The sequence below is a fragment of the Tamandua tetradactyla genome, chromosome 2 (assembly GCF_023851605.1).
Source record: "Tamandua tetradactyla isolate mTamTet1 chromosome 2, mTamTet1.pri, whole genome shotgun sequence".
Classification (NCBI taxonomy): domain Eukaryota; kingdom Metazoa; phylum Chordata; class Mammalia; order Pilosa; family Myrmecophagidae; genus Tamandua; species Tamandua tetradactyla.
Window position 1 is genome coordinate 143555901 of NC_135328.1, and position 24287 is coordinate 143580187.

At 38.7% G+C, this 24287-nt stretch overlaps 1 protein-coding gene across 5 annotated transcripts in view; it reads left to right on the top strand.

Annotated features, from left to right (window-relative positions):
• The window catches only part of ESR1 (estrogen receptor 1), a 438840-nt gene that overhangs the window by 197751 nt on the left and 216802 nt on the right, over window positions 1-24287 (top strand). For all 5 annotated transcript variants that reach the window (XM_077149286.1, XM_077149288.1, XM_077149284.1 and 2 more), the window contains exon 4: window positions 10591-10707. In XM_077149286.1, the coding sequence (XP_077005401.1) occupies window positions 10591-10707 (117 nt within the window). The remainder of the gene's footprint in view (window positions 1-10590; window positions 10708-24287) is intronic.

The following is a 24287-nucleotide window of genomic DNA, read 5'->3' on the forward strand; positions in this document are numbered from 1 at the left end:
TAAAACACAGTTTTCCATTTTAACCAGTTTTTTGTGTATAATTTAGTGGTGCTAATCACATTTACAATGTCGTGCTTCTGTCACCATCATCCGTTCCCAACATTTTTCATCATCCCAAACAGGAACTCTGTTTGGAAGCAAAAACTCCCCAGCCCCTGATAACCTCTAATCCATTTTCTGTCTCTATGGAGAGTTATTCTAGATGTTTGATATAAGTGGAATCATACAATATTTGTCCTTTTGTGTTTGAATTTTATCATTCAACATCATGTTTCCAGGATTCACCCCTGTTGTACCATATATCAGAACTTCATTTCTTTTTTAAAGTTGAATGCCATTCCATTGTATGCAAACAACGCATTTTGATATTTCATTCATTTCTCGATGCACACTTGAGTTGTTTCCACCTTTTGACTGCTTGAATAATACAGCTGTGGACACTGGTGTACAAATATCAATTCACGCAACTCATCCACCTCAGTCTGTGAAATAGACAAGTGTAGGTGGGTAATGGGTTGGTGGATACACAGGTCTAACGCTCAGGAAAGAGATTTGGTCAGAGGTGATTGCCAGAATACTCTAAGGGAAAACTGTGACAAGAGGAAAGGCACAAATATGAAATTTCTCTTAGGTTATTGCATGTATTTAATTTAGCTTTTTTTTATATATATATTTATTTTGAATCTCGGAGGTTAGGTCAGTGTTGATTTTCATAACTAACAGGTATAGACTTTCTGTGTGATCATAACAAAGAAAAGCCATATGCCACTAAAAGAGGGAAAATAAGAAGAAAAGGGGGAAAAAAAAGTCAAGAGAAAGAAATCCCAGACAGGTTTCAGGAGAGCTCTCGTGAGCTCCTCTGTTGCCCTAGCGGCCAGGGTGCCAGTCTTGGGAATACCTGCTGGAGGCCTCTTCTCTTTCCATCTGCTATTCTTGCATATACTCTCCTCCATTCACCTCCACTTCCTATTATTCACACCTTAGACTCCCCCAAAGCTTTTTATTTATTTACTTTTGGTGGGGAAGGAAATAAGCATTATTTCTCCAAACCTTCACTTGACTTTCAAATCTTAGCTTCAGACTGTGGGCTGCATCTGCAGAAGAGATTTTTGGGTAGATTGATCACAGGTGTGCAGAGATAAATTGGTATGAATTTCAAATGAACTCTACTGTGATAAGATTTTTTCATGCATTGTTTGCAGGAGGCTGAATGCTAAAAAAATTAAAGTCTTATTAAAGACAGCTAAATCAATTGGTGTAAAATTTCAAATTTACCAAGTCATACTCATTAAGAAAAATAACACGTTTTGCTGCTTTTCATACAAGTTAAAGACTTACAAATAGTTGCTAATGGTGCTTGGTTAAGAAGAATTTGTTTTAATTGTACATATCAAATATGTACTTATTGTTTTCTTGTTGCTGATTTATCAATTCTAAATATTAATGGATTTTGAGCAGATGAAAGCTCAGCTTTGTCATAAATGCATTGTGTTATGATCAGTGTTCTCTTGTGCATCCATTTTTATTATCGTTAAGGGATGAATTCAATCACAGAAATCCCATATATTTTGTGTATTAAAATGTTAGTTCAGGAATTTCACTTGATTGTGTAAAAATCCACGTCTTAAGTTGATGGACGATCCAAACACAAGACTCAGCCAATGGACTTCTCACTCAGTTCAATTCTCCCATCTTCTGGCTTGCAAAACAACTGCCTTTTGAGGAAGAAAGTGAGTCAAAGTAATATTTAACTTAAATAGTTATTAACTATTCTGAGACTTAATTTCTCAGACATTTCTTTTTAGAGCTAAAATATATCAACATTTACTTCATAAACACTATAGGAGACCAAACACTATAAGTCTCTTTAAGATGTCAGAGGAATGTACCTTTCACTTAGAGTTAGCATCTGCCCCAGTAAATTTTGTTTCTGGTTCTATTACTTCCTCTATTTGTCCCTGTTAATAAGGACACTTATAAACCTAATAACTATGCCGGGATATTTGAGGCAGTGTGTAGTTCTTTACCGCAATAATAATTTATAACTTTGATGACTAGTTTGCTGGCTCCTGTTATACAATAGAAGAATGCAGATGCTAATTTGATCTGAAGCCTATTCATCCAGTGCCTTTTATAATGTATAGCTAAAGATGGAGAATCAAATTTTATGAGACCAGCATTTCTTGTCAAGTCCCTACTCCACCCTATTTTAATCGGGGCTGATCCTTGAATTGAATACAGAACCCAGAGTTATATAGCTAAAACTTGCACCATATATTGCATTTTACCCTTTGTAAATGGGAAAGGTTACTAAGAGACTTTGAGAATCTGAATTAAAGGGTGAACATATCCATGTTCAGAGTGGGAAACATGTTTTTAAATTAATACACATTTCCTTAGTCTAAATTCAGGACATTTTCCCAAGAGATGTGAGAATTTAGGGTTACGTAAATGGATTCATTGATATAAGCAAGTCAGTATTTATTAATTTTTTTTATTTATTAAAAAAAATTAACTAACAACATTTAGAAATCATTCCATTCTACATATGCAATCAGTGATTCTTAATATCATCACATAGATGTATGATCATCATTTCTTAGTACATTTTCATCGATTTAGAAAAAGAAATAGCAAGACAACAGAAAAAGAAATAAGATGATAATGTAGAGAAAAAAATAAAAATAAAAAATACAAAAAATATATATAAAAAAACTATAGCTCAGATGCAGCTTCATTCAGTGTTTTAACATAATTACATTACAATTAGGTAGTATTGTGCTGTTCATTTTTGAGTTTTTGTATTCAGTCCTGTTGGACAGTCTGTATCCCTTCAGCTCCAATTACCCATTATCTTACCCTATTTCTAACTCCTGATGGTCTCTGTTACCAATGACATATTCCAAGTTTATTCTCTAATGTCGGTTCACATCAGTGGGACCATACAATATTTGTCCTTTAGTTTTTGGCTAGTCTCACTCAGCATAATGTTCTCTAGGTCCATCCATGTTATTACATGCTTCATAAGTTTATTCTGTCTTAGAGCTGCATAATATTCTATCGTATGTATATACCACAGTTTGTTTAGCCACTCGTCTGCTGATGGACATTTTGGCTGTTTCCATCTCTTTGCAATTGTAAATAATGCTGCTATAAACATTGGTGTGCAAATGTCCGTTTGTGTCTTTGCCCTTAAGTCCTTTGAGTAGATACCTAGCAATGGTATTGCTGGGTCATATGGCAATTCTATATTCAGCTTTTTGAGGAACCGCCAAACTGCCTTCCACAGTGGTTGCACCATTTGACATTCCCACCAACAGTAGATAAGTGTGCCTCTTTCTCCGCATCCTCTCCAGCACTTGTCATTTTTTGTTTTGTTGATAATGGCCATTCTGGTGGGTGTGAGATGATATCTCATTGTGGTTTTGATTTGCATTTCTCTAATGGCCAGGGACATTGAGCATCTCTTCATGTGCCTTTGGCCATTTGTATTTCCTCTTCTGAGAGGTGTCTGTTCAAGTCTTTTTCCCATTTTGTAATTGGGTTGGGTGTCTTTTTGTTGTTGAGATGAACAATCTCTTTATAAATTCTGGATACTAGACCTTTATCTGATATGTCGTTTCCAAATATTGTCTCCCATTGTGTAGGCTGTCTTTCTACTTTCTTGATGAAGTTCTTTGATGCACAAAAGTGTTTAATTTTGAGGAGCTCCCATTTATTTATTTCCTTCTTCAGTGCTCTTACTTTAGGTTTAAGGTCCATAAAACCGCCTCTAATATTAAGATTCATAAGATATCTGCCCACATTTTCCTCTAACTGTTTTATGGTCTTAGACTTAATGTTTAGATCTTTGATCTATTTTGAGTTAACTTTTGTATAGGGTGTGAGATACGGGTCCTCTTTCATTCTTTTGCATATGGATATCCAGTTCTCTAGGCACCATTTATTGAAGAGACTGTTCTGTCCCAGGTGAGTTGGCTTGACTGCCTTATCAAAGATCAAATGTCCATAGATGAGAGGGTCTTTATCTGAGCACTCTATTCGATTCCATTGGTCGATATATTTATCTTTATGCCAGTACCATGCTGTTTTGACCACTGTGGCTTCATAATATGCCTTAAAGTCTGGCAGCGTGAGACCTCCAGCTTGGTTTTTTTTCCTCAAGATACTTTTAGCAATTTGGGGCACACTGCCCTTCCAAATAAATTTGCTTATTGGATTTCTATTTCTGAAAAATAAGTTGTTGGGATTTTGATTGGTATTGCATTGAATCTGTAAATCAGTTTAGGTAGAATTGACATCTTAACTATATTTAGTCTTCCGATCCATGAACACGGTATGCCCTTCCATCTATTTAGGTCTTCTGTGATTTCTTTTAACAGTTTTTTGTAGTTTTCTTTGTATAGGTCTTTTGTCTCTTTAGTTAAATTTATTCCTAAGTATTTTATTCTTTTAGTTGCAATTGTAAATGGAATTCGTTTCTTGATTCCACCTCCGCTTGTTCATTGCTAGTGTATAGAAACACTACAGATTTTTGAATGTTGATCTTGTAACCTGCTACTTTGCTGTACTCATTTATTAGCTCTGGTAGTTTTGTTGTGGATTTTTCCGGGTTTTCAATGTATAGTATCATATCGTCTGCAAACAGTGATAGTTTTACTTCTTCCTTTCCAATTTTGATGCCTTGTATTTCTTTTTCTTGTCTAATTGCTCTGGCTAGAACCTCCAACACAATGTTGAATAATAGTGGTGATAATGGACATCCTTGTCTTGTTCCTGATCTTAGGGGGAAAGTTTTCAATTTTTCCCCATTGAGGACGATATTAGCTGTGGATTTTTCATATATTCCCTCTATCATTTTAAGGAAGTTCCCTTGTATTCCTATCCTTTGAAGTGTTTTCAACAGGAAAGGATGTTGAATCTTGTCAAATGCCTTCTCTGCATCAATTGAGATGATCATGTGATTTTTCTGCTTTGATTTGTTGATATGGTGTATTACATTAATTGATTTTCTTATGTTGAACCATCCTTGCATACCTGGGATGAATCCTACTTGGTCATGATGTATAATTCTTTTAATGTGTTGCTGGATTCGATTTGCTAGAATTTTGTTGAGGATTTTTGCATCTATATTCATTAGAGAGATTGGCCTGTAGTTTTCTTTTTTTGTAATGTCTTTGCCTGGTTTGGGTATGAGGGTGATGTTGGCTTCATAGAATGAATTAGGTAGCTTTCCCTCCACTTCAGTTTTTTTGAAGAGTTTGAGCAGAGTTGGTACTAATTCTTTCTGGAATGTTTGGTAGAATTCACATGTGAAGCCGTCTAGTCCTGGACTTTTTTTTTGGGGAAGCTTTTGAATGACTGATTCAATTTCTTTACTTGTGATTGGTTTGTTGAGGTCATCTGTTTCTTCTTGAGTCAAAGTTGGTTGTTCATGCCTTTCTAGGAACTTGTCCATTTCATCTACATTGTTGTATTTATTAGCGTAAAGTTGTTCATAGTATCCTGTTATTACCTCCTTTATTTCTGTGAGGTCAGTGGTTATGTCTCCTCTTCCATTTCTGATCTTATTTATTTGCATCCTCTCTCTTCTTCTTTTTGTCAATCTTGCTAAGGGCCCATCAATCTTGTTGATTTTCTCATAGAACCAACTTCTGGCCTTATTGATTTTCTCTATTGTTTTCATGTTCTCAATTTCATTTATTTCTGCTCTAATCTTTTTTTTTTTTTTTTTTTTTTTTTTTTTTTTGTTGGGGGTGGACGGGAAGGAAAGACAGAGAAAGAAGGAAGGATGGAAGGAAGGAAGTGAGGAAGAAAGGGAAACATTTTTAAACATTTTCTTGTTTTATTATATTTTGTTTGTTTGTTTGTTTTTTACATGGGCTGGGGCCGGGAATCGAACCGGGGTCCTCCGGCACGGCAGGCAAGCACTCTTGCCCGCTGAGCCACCGCGGCCCGCCCTCTGCTCTAATCTTTGTTATTTCTTTCCTTTTGCTTCTTTGGAGTTTGCTGTTCTTTCTCCAGTTCTTCCAAGTGGACAGTTAATTCCCGAATTTTTGCCCTTTCTTCTTTTCTGATATAGGCATTTAGGGCAATAAATTTCCCTTTTAGCACTGCCTTTTCTGTGTCCCATAGGTTTTGATATGTTGTGTTTTCATTTTCATTCGCCTCGAGATATTTACTAATTTCTCTTGTAATTTCTTCCTTGACCCACTCGTTGTTTAAGAGTGTGTTGTTGAGCCTCCATGTATTTGTGAATTTTCTGGCACTCTGCCTATTATTGATTTCCAACTTCATTACTTTATGATCTGAGAAAGTGTTGTGTATGATTTCAATCTTTTTAAATTTGTTGAGACTTCTTTGTGACCCAGCATATGGTCTATCTTTGAGAATCATCCATGAGCACTTGAGAAAAAGGTGTATCCTGCTGTTGTGGAGTGTAATGTCCTATAAATGTCTGTTAAGCCTAGCTCATTTATTGTAATATTCAAATTCTCTGTTTTTTTATTGATCCTCTGTCTAGATGTTCTGTCCATTGATGAGAGTGGGGAATTGAAGTCTCCAACTATTATGGTAGATGTGTCTATTTCCCTTTTCAGTATTTGTAGTGCATTCCTCACGTATTTTTGGGGCATTCTGATTCGGTGCATAAATATTTATGATTGTTATGTCTTCTTGTTTAATTGTTCCTTTTATTAGTAGATAGTATCCTTCTTTGTCTCTTTTAACTGTTTTACATTTGAAGTCTAATTTGTTAGATATTAGTATAGCTACTCCTGCTCTTTTCTGGTTGTTATTTGCATGAAATATCTTTTCCCAACCTTTCACTTTCAACCTATGTTTATCTTTGGGTCTAAGATGTGTTTCCTGTAGACAGCATATAGAAGGATACTGTTTTTTAATCCATTCTGCCAGTCTATGTCTTTTGATTGGGGAATTCAGTTCATTAACATTTAGTGTTATTACTGTTTGGGTAATACTTTCCTCTACCATTTTGCCTTTTGTATTATATATATCATATCTGATTTTCCTTCTTTCTACACTCTTCTTCACACCTCTCTCTTTTGTCTTTTCGGTTCTGACTCTAGTGCTCCCTTTAGTATTTCTTGCAGAGCTGGTCTCTTGGTCACAAATTCTTTCAGTGACTTTTTGTCTGAAAATGTTTTAATTTCTCCCTCATTTTTGAAGGACAATTTTTCTGGATATAGAATTCTTGGTTGGCAGTTTTTCTCTTTTAGTAATTTAAATATATCATCCCACTGTCTTCTCGCCTCCATGGTTTCTGCTGAGAAATCTATGCATAGTCTTATTGGGTTTCCCTTGTATGTGATGGATTGTTTTTCTCTTGCTGCTTTCAAGACCCTCTCTTTCTTTTTGACCTCTGACATTCTAACTAGTAAGTGTCTTGGAGAACGCCTATTTGGATCTATTCTCTTTGGGGTGCACTGCACTTCTTGGATCTGTAAATTTAGGTCTTTCATAAGAGTTGGGAAATTTTCAGTGATAATTTCTTCCATTAGTTTTTCTCTTCCTTTTCCCTTCTCTTCTCCTTCTGGGACACCCAAAACACATATATTTGTGCGCTTCATATTATCATTCAATTCCCTGAGCCCCTGCTCAAATTTTTCCATTCTTTTCCCTATAGTTTCTGTTTCTTTTTGGATTTCAGATGTTCCATCTTCCAGTTCACTAATTCTAACCTTTGTCTCTTGAAATCTACCATTGTAGGTTTCCATTGTTTTTTCCATCTCTTCTACTGTATCTTTCATTCCCATAAGTTCTGTGATTTGCTTTTTCAGACTTCCCATTTCTTCTTTTTGTTCATCCCATGCCTTCATCATGTCTTCCCTCAATTTATTGATTTGGTTTTTGAAGAGGTTTTCCATTTCTGTTTGTATATTCAGAATTAGTTGTCTCAGCTCCTGTATCTCATTTGAACTATTGGTTTGTTCCTTTGACTGGGCCATATCTTCAATTTTCCTGGTGTGATTTGTTATTTTTTTGCTGGCGTCTGGACATTTAATCAGATTTCCCTGAGTGTGGGACCCAGCAGTTTGAAAGACTTTCCTGTGAAGTCTCTGGGCTCTGTTTTTCTTATTCTGCCCAGTATGTGGTGCTTGTCTGTCTGCGGGTCCCACCAGCAAAAGATGTTGTGGCTCCTTTAACTTTGGAAGACTCTCGCTGCTGGGTGTGTGGTGGAGACAGAGGCAAGGTTGTAGGTTGGTTTTAATGACTTCAAATTGTGAAGTCCTGGTATCTGAATTCCTTGAGAGAGGGATTCCACCTGAGTTGCGTTTCACCCCTCCCGCGGGGAAGGTTCAGATGGTAGAGAGCCCTGAAAGCAGCCCACCTCTGCATTTGGGGCAGTCGCAACCTGTGTAATCCCAGCGCTGAGCCCAGAGGCAACCAAGCCTCCGCAGAAACAGCCGCAGAAGGCTCTGTTTCGCCCCCTTTCCTCTTTTTCAGTTAGCTCAATCGGCGACTTCCGCCTTGATCAGTTTTGCCTGAGCTGAGGGCCTATTTTTAGTAGTCAGAAGTTGTTCATTAATACCACTATTGGTGTTAGGTTGGACTCAGTCTCTACTACTGTTGGAGACTCTTTCTTTTCCCTCCGGGAAGCCACGTGTGTGGGAGGGGCTCCGATCGCTGGCCGCCGCGGCTTGGGGAACCCCTGGTCCGAGGCTCCCAGCTGGCCCGGGAAGCCGCGTGTGTGGAAGGGGCTCCGGTCGCCGGCCGCCGCGGCTTGGGGAACCACCGATCCGAGGCTCCCAGCCTGCCCGGGAAGCCATGTGTGTGGGAGGGGCTCCGGTCACCGGTCCGCGACTTGGGGAACCGCTGATCCGAGTCTCTCAGCCGGACCGGGAAGCTGGGAGGGAGGGGGGCCAGCCGCCAGCCGCCGCGGCACGGGGAAGCTCGCACCGCTCGGGGACCTCACTGCAGTGGAGTCTCGTAGCTGGTCCAGCCTGTCCAGACTGGGGTACACTGTGTGTCTGGTCTCTGTCGTGGCTCCGGGAGCTGTTCTGTACTGTTTTTAGTTATTTAATAGTTGTTCTGGAGGAGGAACTAAGATGCGTGCACCTTACTAAGCTGCCATCTTCTCCGGAAGAAAAACAGCCATAGTATTTATTAATTTGTTAATGAAGTTTAATAGTCTATACATTACAAACTAGACTTTTTGATGGATAAAGAGATGGAGTAGAAACTTCATGTGGGCTTTGGATACGTGTACCTGGAGCTCAGTGAAGAGGGCTGGGTCGGGAATATATATTTAAGGCATCTGTATTTGGAGGCAGTAGAATCCATAGGTATGGAATAGAGTCTCTGTTGGCAAATATGGAGTAGGAAGAGGAGAAGAGAGTGTGATTGATCCCTATTCAGCTTGGTTTAGTATTGGGTGGAGGAAAGTAAAAATCTGCAAAAGACACTGGGAAACCACAGCCAGAGAGGTAGAAGGAAAACCAGGAGAGTGTTGTTGTCTTGGAAGCCAACAGGAAGGTGTGTTTTCAGAGGAGGGGAGGACTCAGCAGGATCCAATGCTTCTGAATGGATGCTGGTCAAGCATCATGTGGACTGAAAATATCTATTGAATTCAGCAACAGGAGTCATTGGTGAGCTTAAGGAAGCTTCTTTTGTAACAAATGGAAAACAGGTTGAGCCATGAAAGAGTAATTTGGAAAAGAAGCCAGCCATTTGAACATAGATATGGCTGAGAAGGAGGAAAAAAACATGGGATGAGTGATAGAGAACAATGTAAGGTCGAGGGAGACTTCTTGATGGCAGAGATGCGCACGTGATAAAAGTCAATGAGAAAGTAGCATTTGAGCACTAGAGAGAGTGGCTAAGTAAGAAAGAAAAGAAAGAGGAATAATAATAAAATAACAGTAACAACAATGAATATTTATTGAGTGCTCTCCATGTCCAGAAAACTGTGGCAAGGACTCAGCATGCATTCTTGCATTTGATTATTGGAATAGTATGATGTAGTGGGTGCCATCATTTTCTCTAGGTTAAAGGGAAGGAAAGTGAGACCGAGACATGCTGAGTAACTTGCTCAGGCATCCATCAGCAAGTGAGTGAGATTGCCTAGATAAAGCCTCTGGGGCTTTGTCCACTGCCCCAGCCCATCACCCCAAACTTGAGCTGAGATAGTCCATACTGCAATGAATATCTGACTTAGAGAGACTTTAAATTCAATTTTAAATAGAAGGGCTATTTTGAAAGTCTCTCAGCCTCTATGTCTCTCCTCTGACAACAATTTGAGCCCATGGCCTGGTCTTCCCTGCTGAGAAAACATGACCCTGTGCGTGTATATAAAATATGGCACCCCAAACCATAGGCTGTGTGAACCGAGGGTGATTTGCCCAAAGATCTCCCAAAAGCAGTGGGCTGAGGCAGAAATTAAAGCCAGGAAAGGTTGTTTTGTTTGTTCGTTTGTTTTCTTCACGTAAAGAAGGACAGAAAAAGGAAGGCTGAGGAAGCAACACAGTAAGGCCAGGTTAGTGATATGGAAGCATCTCCCAAACAGCTTCCCTGTAGATCCTGAGGGGCCAGGTTTCCTGAAGTGATATTCATTCTTTCCTCTTTTAATAGGACATAATGACTACATGTGCCCAGCCACCAATCAGTGCACCATCGATAAGAACAGGAGGAAGAGCTGTCAAGCCTGCCGGCTCCGCAAGTGCTACGAAGTGGGCATGATGAAAGGCGGTGAGTGCCTCGGGGCTGGGGGCCGCCATGCTGGCCATTGCGACCCAGTGCTGGCTTATCTCTACTGGAGCAGGGGGGTCAGGGGTGCTTTAGCGTTTGCTCTTCTGATTAAAAATAGTTGTCCCCACTGTTTTTTTTGCTGTTGCCACAGAAGTATTTCCATAATACCTTCTGTTTTTATAAAAATAGGAAGCAGTTGGAACTGGAAATTCTAACGTGCCATTTTGTGTTTCCAACACATCATGTTTCAAATGCAAATAATTAAATTTTAAATCAAAGGTGCACGGGAGGCGGTGGCAGAAGGGAAGGAAGACTGCTTAGTGACTTATCCTAGAAATATTTTTTCCATCACTGCTTAGGTTGTGATTGCTAGGAAAAAGAGATCTGCAAATAAAATTTCCCTGAGTGGAGACTTGTAAACGTGAAAGCAAAATAGCTAATTCATAACCTTTCAATCTCTTAGCATCCCTTACAGAATTTGAGTTCCAAACCAAAGCAGCTTTCTCCTTGAGAAGTTGAGTCAACCAGCAACTTTCATAAGCCCGGTGTGCTGAGAAGGGTTAAATGATTCGTGACCGTAGCCTGTGTCTTTGTGGGTGTGGCTATGTGGGTGTTGAGAACTGTTGAGGACAACTGAAAACAGGGATCAGTATAAAGCATGCCTGATCCATAGGGAATGTAAGGCTGAGATTTGTTAGTTCCAGGCTCAGAGGTAAGCCTGCCAAGTTGAGATTTTGAATGCAGTATTTGGAATAAATTCTCTTGACAAACCGATGAAATATTGAATTTACACATTATGGGAGCTGTGTTACTGTATATGTTGAGCATCTTAAAAAGCAGCGTTAGTTCTAAGGATAATTAATTCCAAAAATTTAAGAGCCACATTCAGAAAATGACACCTTGAATCATTAGTGGACTAAATATTTAAGGAATTCATCCTTCTTTGTACTAGTGGAGAACTAGTCATGCCTAATTAAACTCACAAAAAAGCTTTGTAAGGCAACTTAAGTGACAGGGCCATCATGGACCCATGAAAAAAGTTTAATTTGAAACAGTAGAATCCAAATGCAATATTCTTCTTTGGGGAGTGTGGGTAGGTTAAGCCCTTATACATTCCCTCTGAATGCTGAAATAATCAACTTGTGTGTTTTAGCTGCTTATTCTTTGAGAAACCAAGATACAGAAATCCTCACCATGAAGTTCCCAGGAGAAAAAAAAATGTAGATGCCCATTAATTTAGCATGGGCAAAAAAAGAAAAATGAGATGACTGATTAAGCTTTTTCCTCCAAATGGTCAAAAAGAAAGAGATATCCCAGTACCTAGTTTCCTACAGAGATGTGGGCAGGTCAGCATCTGGGCCTGTGAGTTGAATTGGGTAAGCATGATGGTACATTGCCCAGTGATTTGACCCTTCTACAAACCAGGCTACCTTCTGTCCCCTTACCATAGATCTGAGAAACTTTTTTACAAATTTGGCAGAGTGAGTGAACAGATCAGCTCAGTTTAAAGATTTAGGCCCTACTGATCACTCCACCAAAACTGATTTTGTGAAGGTCACCCAAGACCTCTCTGCTGCTTAATCTAATGGTTAATTCTCAGTCTTCATCTTGTTGACTGATCAGCATCATTCTACAGAGGACATAACTCTCCTCCTTAATAATCTTTCTTAAATATACGTTTCCTTTCTTTCCAGAACAAGACTGTCTCTGGGTTTAACTCTGATCTCATTGCTTACTCCTAGGTCTTCTTTGTAGGTTTCTGCCTGACAGCTACGTGTTGGAGTGCCCCGGGGTTCCAGTGTTTCACCCGGGGACCTCTTATTTCATTCTATACTCTCTCCCTTAGGGCTCTCTTCCAGTCTCATGGTTTTAAAAACCATTTATATGCTAATGACCCCCAACTTTACATTTCCAAGCCAAACCTTTCCCTAAATCCCCTACTTGTATATGTGAAATTGCTCACTTGGCTTCTCCACTTGCTTGTCTTATAAACTCAATTTATTTGTATTTAAATCCTTGTCTTTCCCCTGAGCTATCCTTTACCCACAATATTTCCCATCTCAGCTGATAGATAATTCCATGCTTTGAATTGCTTAAGTCAAAAAGTTGAGTATCCTTGACTTCTCTTTCTCCCATAACTCACATCCAGAGAATTCTGGTGACCCCACCTTTAAATATTTCTGACTGCCTCTCATCACCTTCTCTGTGACCACTCTGTTCTGAGACCACAGTTTTCCTCTCATTTTATTGCAGAGACCCTTCCGGCTTCTTTGTTTGCCTCCCTACAGAATGTCCTCCCACTACAGGTATATTAAAAATGTAAATCAGATCATGCCAGTTTTCCATTCAAAACCTGGCAATGCCTTCCCATTTTGCTGAGCCAGCACCGTTACCATAGCCATAAGAAGCCTGGTGTTACCTGTCTCCTCACCATTTTGACTTTTTTGGCCTCCTTTTCTATTGCCTCCTCCCTATTCTGACTTCTTTGGCTTCCTTTCCTGTTTCCTACTTCCTTGTCCCCTTTACTGTTGTCATGTTGGCATCCTTCATGACAAATGCACTTCCGTCTTAGAGCATTTTCACAGCTATGCTCTCTCCCTGGAATGGCATTCTCCTGGAGATTTGTGTTGCTAACTCCTTCACATCCTTCACTTCCATTCACTGATTTATCAATGGATTATTAATATCAATTAATGAGTGAGTTTTTCCATGACCACTATTTAATAATGCAGCTTGTTCTCCTCACCTATCTTGCAGTCACTTGTGTCTCCCTGTGCTCATCTGTACTGCTCTTTTTATTTCCATAATGTACCCACCTTTTAATATACTATATGATTGCTTTTTAAAGTCCTATTTATTGTTTGGAGTCTAGCTTCCATCCCAGCATACAAGCTCCACAAGGAAATTTATAAGCAAAATGTGTTTATATCTGTTTTGTTCTGTGATGTTTCAAAAACACTTAGAACAGGGAGGGCCTGCATATAATAAACAGGCAATGAATGGTCTAAATAGTCATAACATACAGGAATTAATAGAAGGAATAGGTAGAACTGAGAGTACATTGTAAGTGTAGAGCTACACACATATTGAGAATCGAGAGTCTTCTGTTTTTCTCATTGAGGGAGAACATCTGCTTGGAAGCTAAAACCTGTCCAGTGGTTAGCTTTTGCTGCATTAACAAAATCGGACCTCAAGATCTAGGCAGGCTATAGCAGTAAGCCTCTGTTGCTCCCATGTCAAGAAGATGGGTTGGGAGAGAACTGATATTGGCTGGGCTTGCTTATCTGTCTGGAGATCAGTTGGCTGATTTAGCTAGACCAACTGGGATGACTCAGTTTTGCTTCATGTGTCTATCACGCATGTTCTCATGAAAATGCCAGAAGCACAGAAGGGAGTAAGACCCATTTAATATCTGATGATATTCAAGGGGCCCAAACCAGCCAAATGTTTGAGCCTGTAGGCAGGATGAGAGGATGCCTCAGAGTTATGTAGCAAAGGGTGACAAAGTTGGGGAGCATTTTGGCAATCTATCCCTACCATAAATATGGACTTTTCAGACTTTGGATATCCAAATAATTACAGAGTCTTAGGATCTTATACTTGAAAGGGACCTGAAAGTTTGTCTATTCTTTTTCTGCTCAATTCAGGAATCCCTAGGTAGCTTCCCTGGCAGCTTATATTTGGAGTGCAGAAAACAGATGTGTATTTTTTTTTCGTGTGTCTCATACATGTGATGAGTGGACAGCATAAAGCAGAAAAACCCAGGAGTAGATGTGAGTTAGTGCTTTTGGAAACACATGGATAGTTTCAGATATGGTTGGTTTCAGTAATTCATTCAGTTGTAGGTTTAGTGTGTGCTTGTGTGTGTTACAAATGGTCGTGACTAGAGATTAAAAAACAAATGTAAGACTTTTAATATTTCAGTTAAAGTTCACTGCACATGTAAAATTAACCAAAGAAGTTGGCAACACCAGCTTTGTCTTTGAGTTATAGTGAGAATACTTATTTAAGTTTTCTTTTATCCTTAAGAATTTGATTGCTTATTTAAAGGGCATTTTGGCTCTTAAAGGAAGACAAAAGAGGGATCTTTTTACTTTGCCAAGAATGACTGTGTCTTCCTCTTCCTTTTTAGAAGAAAAGCTGACAGCGATTCAAGACCAGGCAAAAATTTCACAAATGGTTTCTCTTGTTCTTATAGTTTGGGTTTGTAGAACTAAATGGTTCTTGATGTGATGTAAGGACCATTTCAGTGAGTAAAACCTATGAAATGCAAAACTCTGGAGGCAATATTGGAAAGCACACATTGCTGCTTTTAAATTTTATAGGTCTAACAGCCCAAGAATTTCCATGTAATGACTTAAAAAAGAATGGTTGTGATAAGGTTTGTGAATAATTTTTAGAGCTGAAAGGAACTTAAAGATTGTCTAGTCCACCTATTGGTTTTTTTGGCTCATTGTTATAGACCAAGCCACACAGCTAGTTGACGGCTCAGACAAGAAGTTCTCCTGATTCTTGGTTCAGTGCTCTTCTCACTGTGCAGCACTGCCTCGCCCATCTATTCAAGATTCAGATCATCATGAAAGAAAGATGCATGCAGAAGTAAGATGTGCATATCATACAGAAATATGTCCTCTTCAGCAGACACACCCATCAGCACACTTGACTTAGTTGCACAGCAGATATACCAAAACGAATTTAAGATGGAAAGTGTGATAGATGCTTTTACAGATGTACTATTTAACTCATTTCATATTACTTAATATTTAACACCATTTGGAAATACTTTTTCTCCTTCAGCCAAAAGGTTTTCACTGTTTCTAATCACAACATCAACCTCTGTTGAAAAGCCTGTCTGTCTTCTTTTTAAAATGTTTAGACACTTCTGATCTAAGAAAAGGCAACTTGTCAAATAGAAGGAATCCTGGCTAAGGGTCAAATGTTTAGGCCTCTGCACCAGCTACCTGGGAGCCTTGAATAGTTCTCTTAAGTTCTCTGAACTCCATTTTCACTTCTAAAAATGTGGGCTAGGGACTCTGGTTTCAAAAGTATCTTTCACATCTTAATTTTACGCTTTATGGTCTAAGTTGAGATTTATAACGGATAGGCCAGAATCTAAAGTTCCAGGTAGTATATACAAGTTTCTGGATATTAGAAACAACTTCAGCAACTATCATTTTTATATTTTAAGCTGAGTTTAGCAGATGAGATAGCAATTGGAGAAATCTGTTGGCATGAACAAAGTTATCTTCTTTAGTGTGGAAAGTGAATTTCTTCTGGTTGGAAGGTATCATAAAAATGAACTTGAGGCTGTTGTTGTAGTGGTGTGAACAAATGGTTATAATGTCTCTTCAAATTATTTAGCCACATAGAAAAATAATTCAAGAACTCAGATTTGTTTTTTATTTTTATTGATAAATCAAAACAACATACAGACATGAACATTCTTAACATATAAATGTTCCATATATGGTGTACAATCAATGGCTCACAATATCATCATATGGTAGTATATTCATTAACATGATCATATTTTAGAACTCCAGAAAAAGAAACAAAAAGAAAAAAGAAAAAACTGATACATACCATACCCCTTACCCTTCTCCCTCATTGACCACTAGGATTTCCATCTACCTGATATATTTTAATCTTTGAAGAGCTCAGATTTTGAGATAGGTCTTTGACAAGGTAACTACCTGCTTTTCTGCTACCAGAGATACAATAGTCATAGCCAAGAACAGAGTCCCAAGAGCTAATAAAATTTTCTAGTTTTTGCCTCATGGAACAGGGAAAGGAAGAAGCTAAAAACATGGTGAATCTTGAGAAGCTGCTGATAGATAGCACACAGGCTTGTCTGATGATATTTGCTTGTAAACTTATTCAGCAGGTGCATACCAACACACTTGAGGCCAGCTTTCTCGGAAATCACAGATCTATGTGCCAGCCTTAGGAGGACCCTAAGGCAAAATGTTCTGGTCACACCTGGAGACAACACATGGTTTAGTTTAAGCTCAATGGATCAAATAAAAATTAGTGAGAAACATACAAAATTGTACTTAAGTGTGTACAACTTTAAAACCCAGCTTTAAAGGACTAATTATTACTGTATTTATTTTGTGTTAAATTTTCATCAGCTTTATTTTTAAATTTTCTATAACAAATGCCAGGCCAAGTCCACACTTCTTCCTATAAATAATTTACAGGTAACCTCTATTAAGTATCTACTATGTGAGGGTATTAGGGGATAAAAGTAGATTTAAGCCATGGACACTGACACAAAGTCAGGCAACCTAATGGTAGAAAGAGGTCGCTCCCATGAAAAGATGACTAAATCCCTCCATTCCCTCCAGAGACCTTGAGGCAGTTGGCCTGAAAACTGGCCCACCCACTAGTTCTGACCTTCCTTTCTGATATCCGTGTTCCCGGATCAAGCAAGCTCAAGTTCACTGGCCTTTTGTACTTTGTGGCCTTAATTTCTGGCTAATGTTTTGGGGGCTGTGTCCTATTGCCAAGTTGCTCATTTTGGATTTATTTCCCTCTCTTCATGGTATTCCAACCGCGTAGAAAGCATACCTATGTGAAGATACCAGCTACCTCATCAAGCCATAGTCTGAGAATCAAAGGTACAGATTGTGTATCGATAATCAACAAATTGCCAACAAGTATTAGGCATTATTATTCCTAGATGGTGTGACATTGGGGTTAAGAGTTAAGACACCTGGGTTCAAATCTTAGCTCCATCCATAGATGCGTGACCTTGAGCAAGGTATGACGCCTCAGTTTCTCTGTTTGTAAAATAAGCACAAAAACAGTAGTAGTACCTACCTAATAAGGTTGTTTGAGAATGAACATAAATTGTGCTTGGCATGTAGTAAACCTTAAAAGTTGGTTACAACAGGTAATAAGGAGTACATTTCAGTTTTTGCCTTATGTGCTTAATTTAACTTCCATAAAACAAACAAACAATACGATTCCACTGTATCATCATCATTGTTATCATCATAACTAAACAAGACTTATTCAGCAAAAAGTGATCACACTTTGAGTAGAGATATGAATGAAGCTGATCTGGACAGGACTAAGGTAGCTCAGAATACAAGGTAAAGGAAGATACCATCCATATTTTAAAACTTGAACTATTGTGTGAGACCAAAGAGAGAGAGGTTTATTTGGTGCAAAATTTATACTTTGGGTAGTGTATTTCCTAATTTAACTCATATGGTCATACACTGTTAGTGTATGGAATCTTGAATAGGGTGTGAAATTTTGTTGGCTCATCAGGTTACTGTGATGCCGATATAGCCCAGAGTAATTTGGGCAGTGAATAAGGAAGTATTTGCAAAGTCCCCTTGCAGGACTTGGGAGAAAGGAGGAAATATTCAACTTCACCAATCAGAGACTTTTTCATATTCTAGCAAGCAGTGGGAACAACCAAATCAATAGGTCAAGTCCTCAATCTGGGGTTTGCCCCAATGAAACTTGTTCCTGCAAAGGATTGACTGAGCCTACTTAAAATTAGGCCTAAGAGTCACCCCCAGAAAATTCTCTTTTGTTGCTCAGCTGTGACCTCTTTCTCTAAGCCAACTAGGCAGGTGAAATCACTGCCCTCCCTTCTAGGTAGGACATGACTCCCAGGGGTGTAAATCTCCATGGCAACCTGAGACACAGGATGAGCCAGAATTTGACATCAAGGGATTGAGAAAGACTTTTTGGCCAAAAGGGGGAAGAGAAAAATGAGACAAAATAAAGTTTCAGTGGCTGAGAGATTTCAAACAGCGTTGAGAGGTTATCCTGGAGGTTATTCTTATGCATTATACAGATATCTCTTTTTGTTTATGATGTATTGGAGTTGCTGGAGGGAAGTGCCCAAAACTGTTGAACTATGTTCCGGTAGCCTTGATTCTTAAAGATGATTGTATAAAGATATAACTTTTACATTGTGACTGTGTGATTGTGAAAACCCTGTGTCTGATGCTTCTTTTATCCAGGAATGGACAGATAAGTAAAAAAAATGTGGATAAAAAAATAAAGAATGGGGGGTCAAAGGGTAAACAAAATGGGTAGATGGAAATACTAGTAGTCAGTGACAGGGAGGGGTAAGGGGTAAGGTATGTATGAATTTTTTCTTTTTATTTCTTTTTCTGGAGTGATGCAAATGTTTTAAAAAGGATAACGATGATAAATACTCAACTATGTGATGATATTGTGAGCCACTGATTATACACCATGTATGGAATGTATGTGTGTGAAGATTTCTCTATAAAAATATTAAAAACAAAATGAAATATATATGCAACATACTTCCAATTTGTTAAAAGTAAGTATGTATCCACCTAATGAAAATTATTAGAAAATTCAAAAAATACATCAGAAACAAATTAAGGATAAGAAAAAAACAATTATTTATTATGTATTTATTTCCTTTGGATATTCAAAGGTAGAACAAATGTAGTTCCAGCCTTCTTTGTGTCTCCATTAGAAGTTCAGGGGAGCTGCCGCCCTAGCCTGTGTGCATTCAGACCCTGAGCTCTTGGAACTGTGTCGGCTTGGGGAGGCTAGAGAACAATTTGGGCCTTGGTTCCTGATTCCTGCTTGGCTCCAGCCCCCTTGATTTTTTTTTTTTTTTTTTTTTTTTTTTTTACCATCTAAAGAAATGTATTAGAGTGATTGTGGGATTTTAGAAAAATCATGCATAAAATACAGGATTCTCATCCACCACTCTGTTATTAACATCTTACATTGACGTGGTACACCATTTACCTCTCCTCCATTTCTGATTTTTGATATGACCCCGTCTGCACTGGGTTTTGCTTTTGGATGTAGGTCCTTTTCTCTCATTCCGAGACTTAACTGTGAACCAACTTCCTGGTCATTCGTGTAGGTTATGCCAGTCATCGGTGCTGGCCCTGGGACCATGTTTCATCATCAGTCCCTTCAGAGTGCAGCGTCCCCATGCCAACTGGCTTCTGCCTCTTTGACCTTGCTGTACCTAGCACCTACTGAATGACTAGCCATGCACCGAGTGCAATGTTTACCAAATGCTTAATTGTATGGGCTACAGAATTCACCTTCTGTGTACCAGATAGCACTGAGCCAAGCTCACTACTTAGTATGTTGTATTTTGAAAATATGTTCATCTCCTATCTCTCCAGTTAGTTTTTTTTCATTTTTTTTCTTAAGTTATGATTTTTCTATGCAAAATGCTTTGTTTTTTTTTTTAATTTTTTTTATTAATCAAAAAAAAGAAAAGAAATTAACACAACATTTAGAAATCATTCCATTCTACACATGCACTCAGTAATCCTTAGTATCATCACATAGATGTATGATCATCATTTCTTAGTACATTTGCATCGATTTAGGAAAAGAACTAGCAAAACAGCAGAAAAACATATAGAATGTTAATATAGAGAAGAGAATTAAAATAATAATACTAATAAAATATATATATATATATATATATATAAAGGAAAAAGAAAAAATACAAAAACAAAAGATACAAACAAACAAACAAAAAACTATATTTCAGGTACAGCTTCATTCAGTGTTCCAACATAGTTACATTACACTTAGGTATTATTGTGCTGTCCATTTTTGAGTTTTTGTATCTAGTCCTGTTGCACAGTCTGTATCCCTTCAGCTCCAATTACCCATTATCTTACCCTGTTTCTAACTCCTGCTGGTCTCTGTTACCAATGATATATTCCAAGCTGATTCTCGAATGTCGGTTCACATCAGTGGGACCATACAGTATTTGTCCTTTAGTTTTTGGCTAGACTCACTCAGCATAATGTTCTCTAGGTCCATCCATGTTATTACATGCTTCATAAGTTTAGTCTGTCTTAAAGCTGCATAATATTCCATCGTAGGTATACGCCACAGTTTGTTTAGCCACTCGTCTGTTGATGGACATTTTGGCTGTTTCCATCTCTTTACAATTGTAGATAATGCTGCTATAAACACTGGTGTGCAAATGTCCGTCTGTATCTGTGCCCTTAAGTCCTTTGAGTAGATACCTAGCAGTGGTATTGCTGGGTCGTAATCCATTCTGCCATTCTATGTCTTTTGATTGGGAAATTCAGTCCATTAACTTTTAGTGTTATTACTGTTTGGATAATATTTTCCTCTACCATTTTGGCTTTTGTATTATATATATCGTATCTGATTTTCCTTCTTTCTACACTTTACTCCATACCTCTCTCTTCTGTCTTTTCGTATCTGACTCTAGTGCTCCCTTTAGTATTTCTTGCAGAGCTGGTCTCTTGGTCACAAATTCTCTCAGTGACTTTTTGTCTATAAATGTTTTAATTTCTCCTTCATTTTTGAAGGACAATTTTGCTGGATATAGGAGTCTTGGTTGGCAGTTTTTCTCTTTTAGTAATTTAAATATATCATCCCACTGTCTTCTAGCTTCCATGGTTTCTGCTGAGAAATCTACACATAGTCTTATTGGGTTTCCCTTGTATGTGACAGATTGTTTTTCTCTTGCTGCTTTCAAGATCCTCTCTTTCTCTTTGACCTCTGACATTCTAACTAGTAAGTGTCTTGGAGAACGCCTATTTGGGTCTATTCTCTTTGGGGTGCGCTGCACTTCTTGGATCTGCAAATTTAGGTCTTTCATAAGAGTTGGGAAATTTTCAGTGATAATTTCTTCCATTAGTTTTTCTCCTCCTTTTCCCTTCTCTTCTCCTTCTGGGACACCCACAACACGTATATTTGTGCGCTTCATATTGTCATTCAGTTCCCTGATCCCCTGCTCAAGTTTTTCCATTCTTTTCCCTATAGTTTCTGTTTCTTTTTGGAATTCAGATGTTCCATCCTCCAGTTCACTAATTGTAGCTTCTGTCTCTTTAGATCTACCATTGTAGGTATCCATTGTTTTTTCCATTTTTTCTTCTTTGTCCTTCACTCCCATAAGTTCTGTGATTTGTTTTTTCAGATTTTCTATTTCTTCTTTTTGTTCAGCCCATGTCTTCTTCATGTCCTCCCTCAATTTATTGATTTGGTTTTTGAAGAGTTTTTCCATTTCTGTTCGTATATTCAGCATTAGTTGTCTCAGCTCCTGTATCTCATTTGAACTATTGGTTTGTTCCTTTGACTGGGGCATATCTTCAATTTTCCGAGCGTCATCCATTATTTTCTGCTGGTGTCTGGGCATTTGATCAGATTTCTCTGGGTGTGGGACCCGGCTGGTTGAAAGGTTTTTCTGTGAAATCTCTGGGCTCTGTTTTTCTTTTCCTGCCCAGTAGGTGGCGCTCGTGGCGCTCGTCTGTCTGCGGGGCCCACCAGTAAAAGATGCTGTGGCTCCTTTAAATTGCCAATCCGAATCTCCCAGTCGGCCCGGGAAACCGCGCGTGGAGGGGGGGGTTGCCGGCCGCCGCGGCTTGGGGGAGTGCCGGTCCAATTGCCCAGCTGGCCCGAGATGCCAAGCGTGGCGGGAGGGCCCTGCTAGCCAATGTTCCCAGTCAGACCGGGGAGCCATGTGCGTGGACGGGACCCCAGTCGCCAGCTGCCCCGGCCGGGAAAACGCGCGCCCCTCGGGTATCTCACCGCAGCGGATTCTCCCTGCCCGTTCAGCCGTTCCAGAATGGGGTACGCTGTCTTTTTGGTCTCTGTCGTGGCTCCGGGAGCTGTTTTGTATTGTTTCTGTTTCTTTAGTTGCTTTTCTGGAGGAGGAACTAAGACCCGCGCGTCTTACTAAGCCGCCATCTTCTCCCCACATCAGTTTTTTTTCATTTTAACAGGCAGAGATGTTCGTATTTTCATTTGGTCTCTAGTATGGTGATACTTTTCATAAATATTTTTTACTGACTGTAAGTTTAATGATAAAGGAGAAGAGGTAGTTTATCTTAATGTTTAGTTAAACCATTCCCATATACCTGTTATTCCGACTATATAAGCATGATGGAGGTAATAGCACTAGCATAATGATCTGTAGGGGTTTTGCACAGTGCACAGGTGTGTAGAAAACTTATTATGGGATTTTCAGCATATAAAGATGACAGCAAACACTATAGCAATCATGACAAATAAATAAAAGTATATATGAACATAAATAAAAGCAAGTTTTATTGGAGTAAAAAAAGCCATTTCCAAAATTATTAAGTCAAAATCCATCTTCTTTACTATTGAATTATTTTAGTGATATTCAAAATCACAGGTAAAATGAATTATAATATTGGTGATTGACCCTTTTTATAGATATTTGCTTTGGGAAGAGCTAGAAGTAGCCTCTTTATTGTTGAATGACTTCTATTTTTTTCTTCAGTCTATATATTTATGCTTATTACTTTGTTTTTGAGGAGACTTCAAAATATGCACTGTATGCTGTACATATAGGATTCCTACAAATTATAGCTGGAGTATGGCAGTTCCATCCTGAAAACCAAACATTTATTAGTTCTGTTTGGTTTTTAACATCTTCATATGCTGGACTCACATGCACGCAAAGAAACAGACACACACACCCTCTCACTCTATCAGTAAGTATCGTTTGGGTTCATTAAAAGAAATTTTTTTATCAATGCTAAGTCTTTCCTTTAATAATAATTGATTTGGGAATAATTCGTTATATTTGCTCCAAGGCAAGTTCACCATTTATTCAGTTAAGTCCTGGCTCAAATCAAATTATGTGTACGTGAAATTAATTTGCTTCACATGGAGTCATTTACTCCCAAAGAGATGTGTAGGTTTCTGGCTTTTCCTTCTGGCGGTAGCTCAGAAGAGTGCCCACCTGGGTCCGTCACATTTTCACAGACTGTGTTTTGCAACATGACACACTTGGATGTGGGGCGGGGGGCGAGGAACTCCAGCAGGTGACTTCTCCGAGTGACGTCCTATTAAAAGGATCAGAGAAGTGTCTGCTACAAGGACAAATGGCTAAAATGCAAAAGCAGTACAAACAACCACGAGATAAGCTTCAAAAGTACTGAGAGTATTTTTTAAATAAAATAAAATACTCCGACAAAGTATGCAGGTCCAATTAAAGAGTCTGGCAACAGGAAAAGGAGGCTGAGCCACTGGCTGAAACCCAGCCACGGGCCAGAAAGGAACATTCGGAGTGACAGGAGATGAGCCGACGCCACTTTAAAAGACAGGAACAAAACAAAAGCAGAATAAGGTAAGAACTGACAGAAGGGAAGCGGCAGAAGACGAAAGCACTATGAGTAGTATATAGTTAGTATGCTAGAGGAAATAAAAACACCCGTGCAGTATACGAACTGCAGACTTAGTGCAACTGAAATAAAGGTTTGACATAAAACCGAGTCAACAGCTAAATTACACAATGTGCTGATGATAATGCAGGCAGGACTGGTGGGCCTAACAGTAGAAAATGAGTTTAAACTTCACATAATAGGGTGATATGAGAAAATACAATTAGGCGTATCAATTGAAGAAATCATTCCTGTAACCAAGGATTGGACCTTAACCCTCAGACTGAATAGCAGAATCTGCTTTTCCATTAAAATGTCAAAAACAAAAACTGTTGTGTTAACAGTAAGACGTCAAAACTGTTCTAAGAATTTACTTCTCCATATTTGGTTCATAAAAGGATTTAAGGAAAAATATAGAAATCTAAGAAG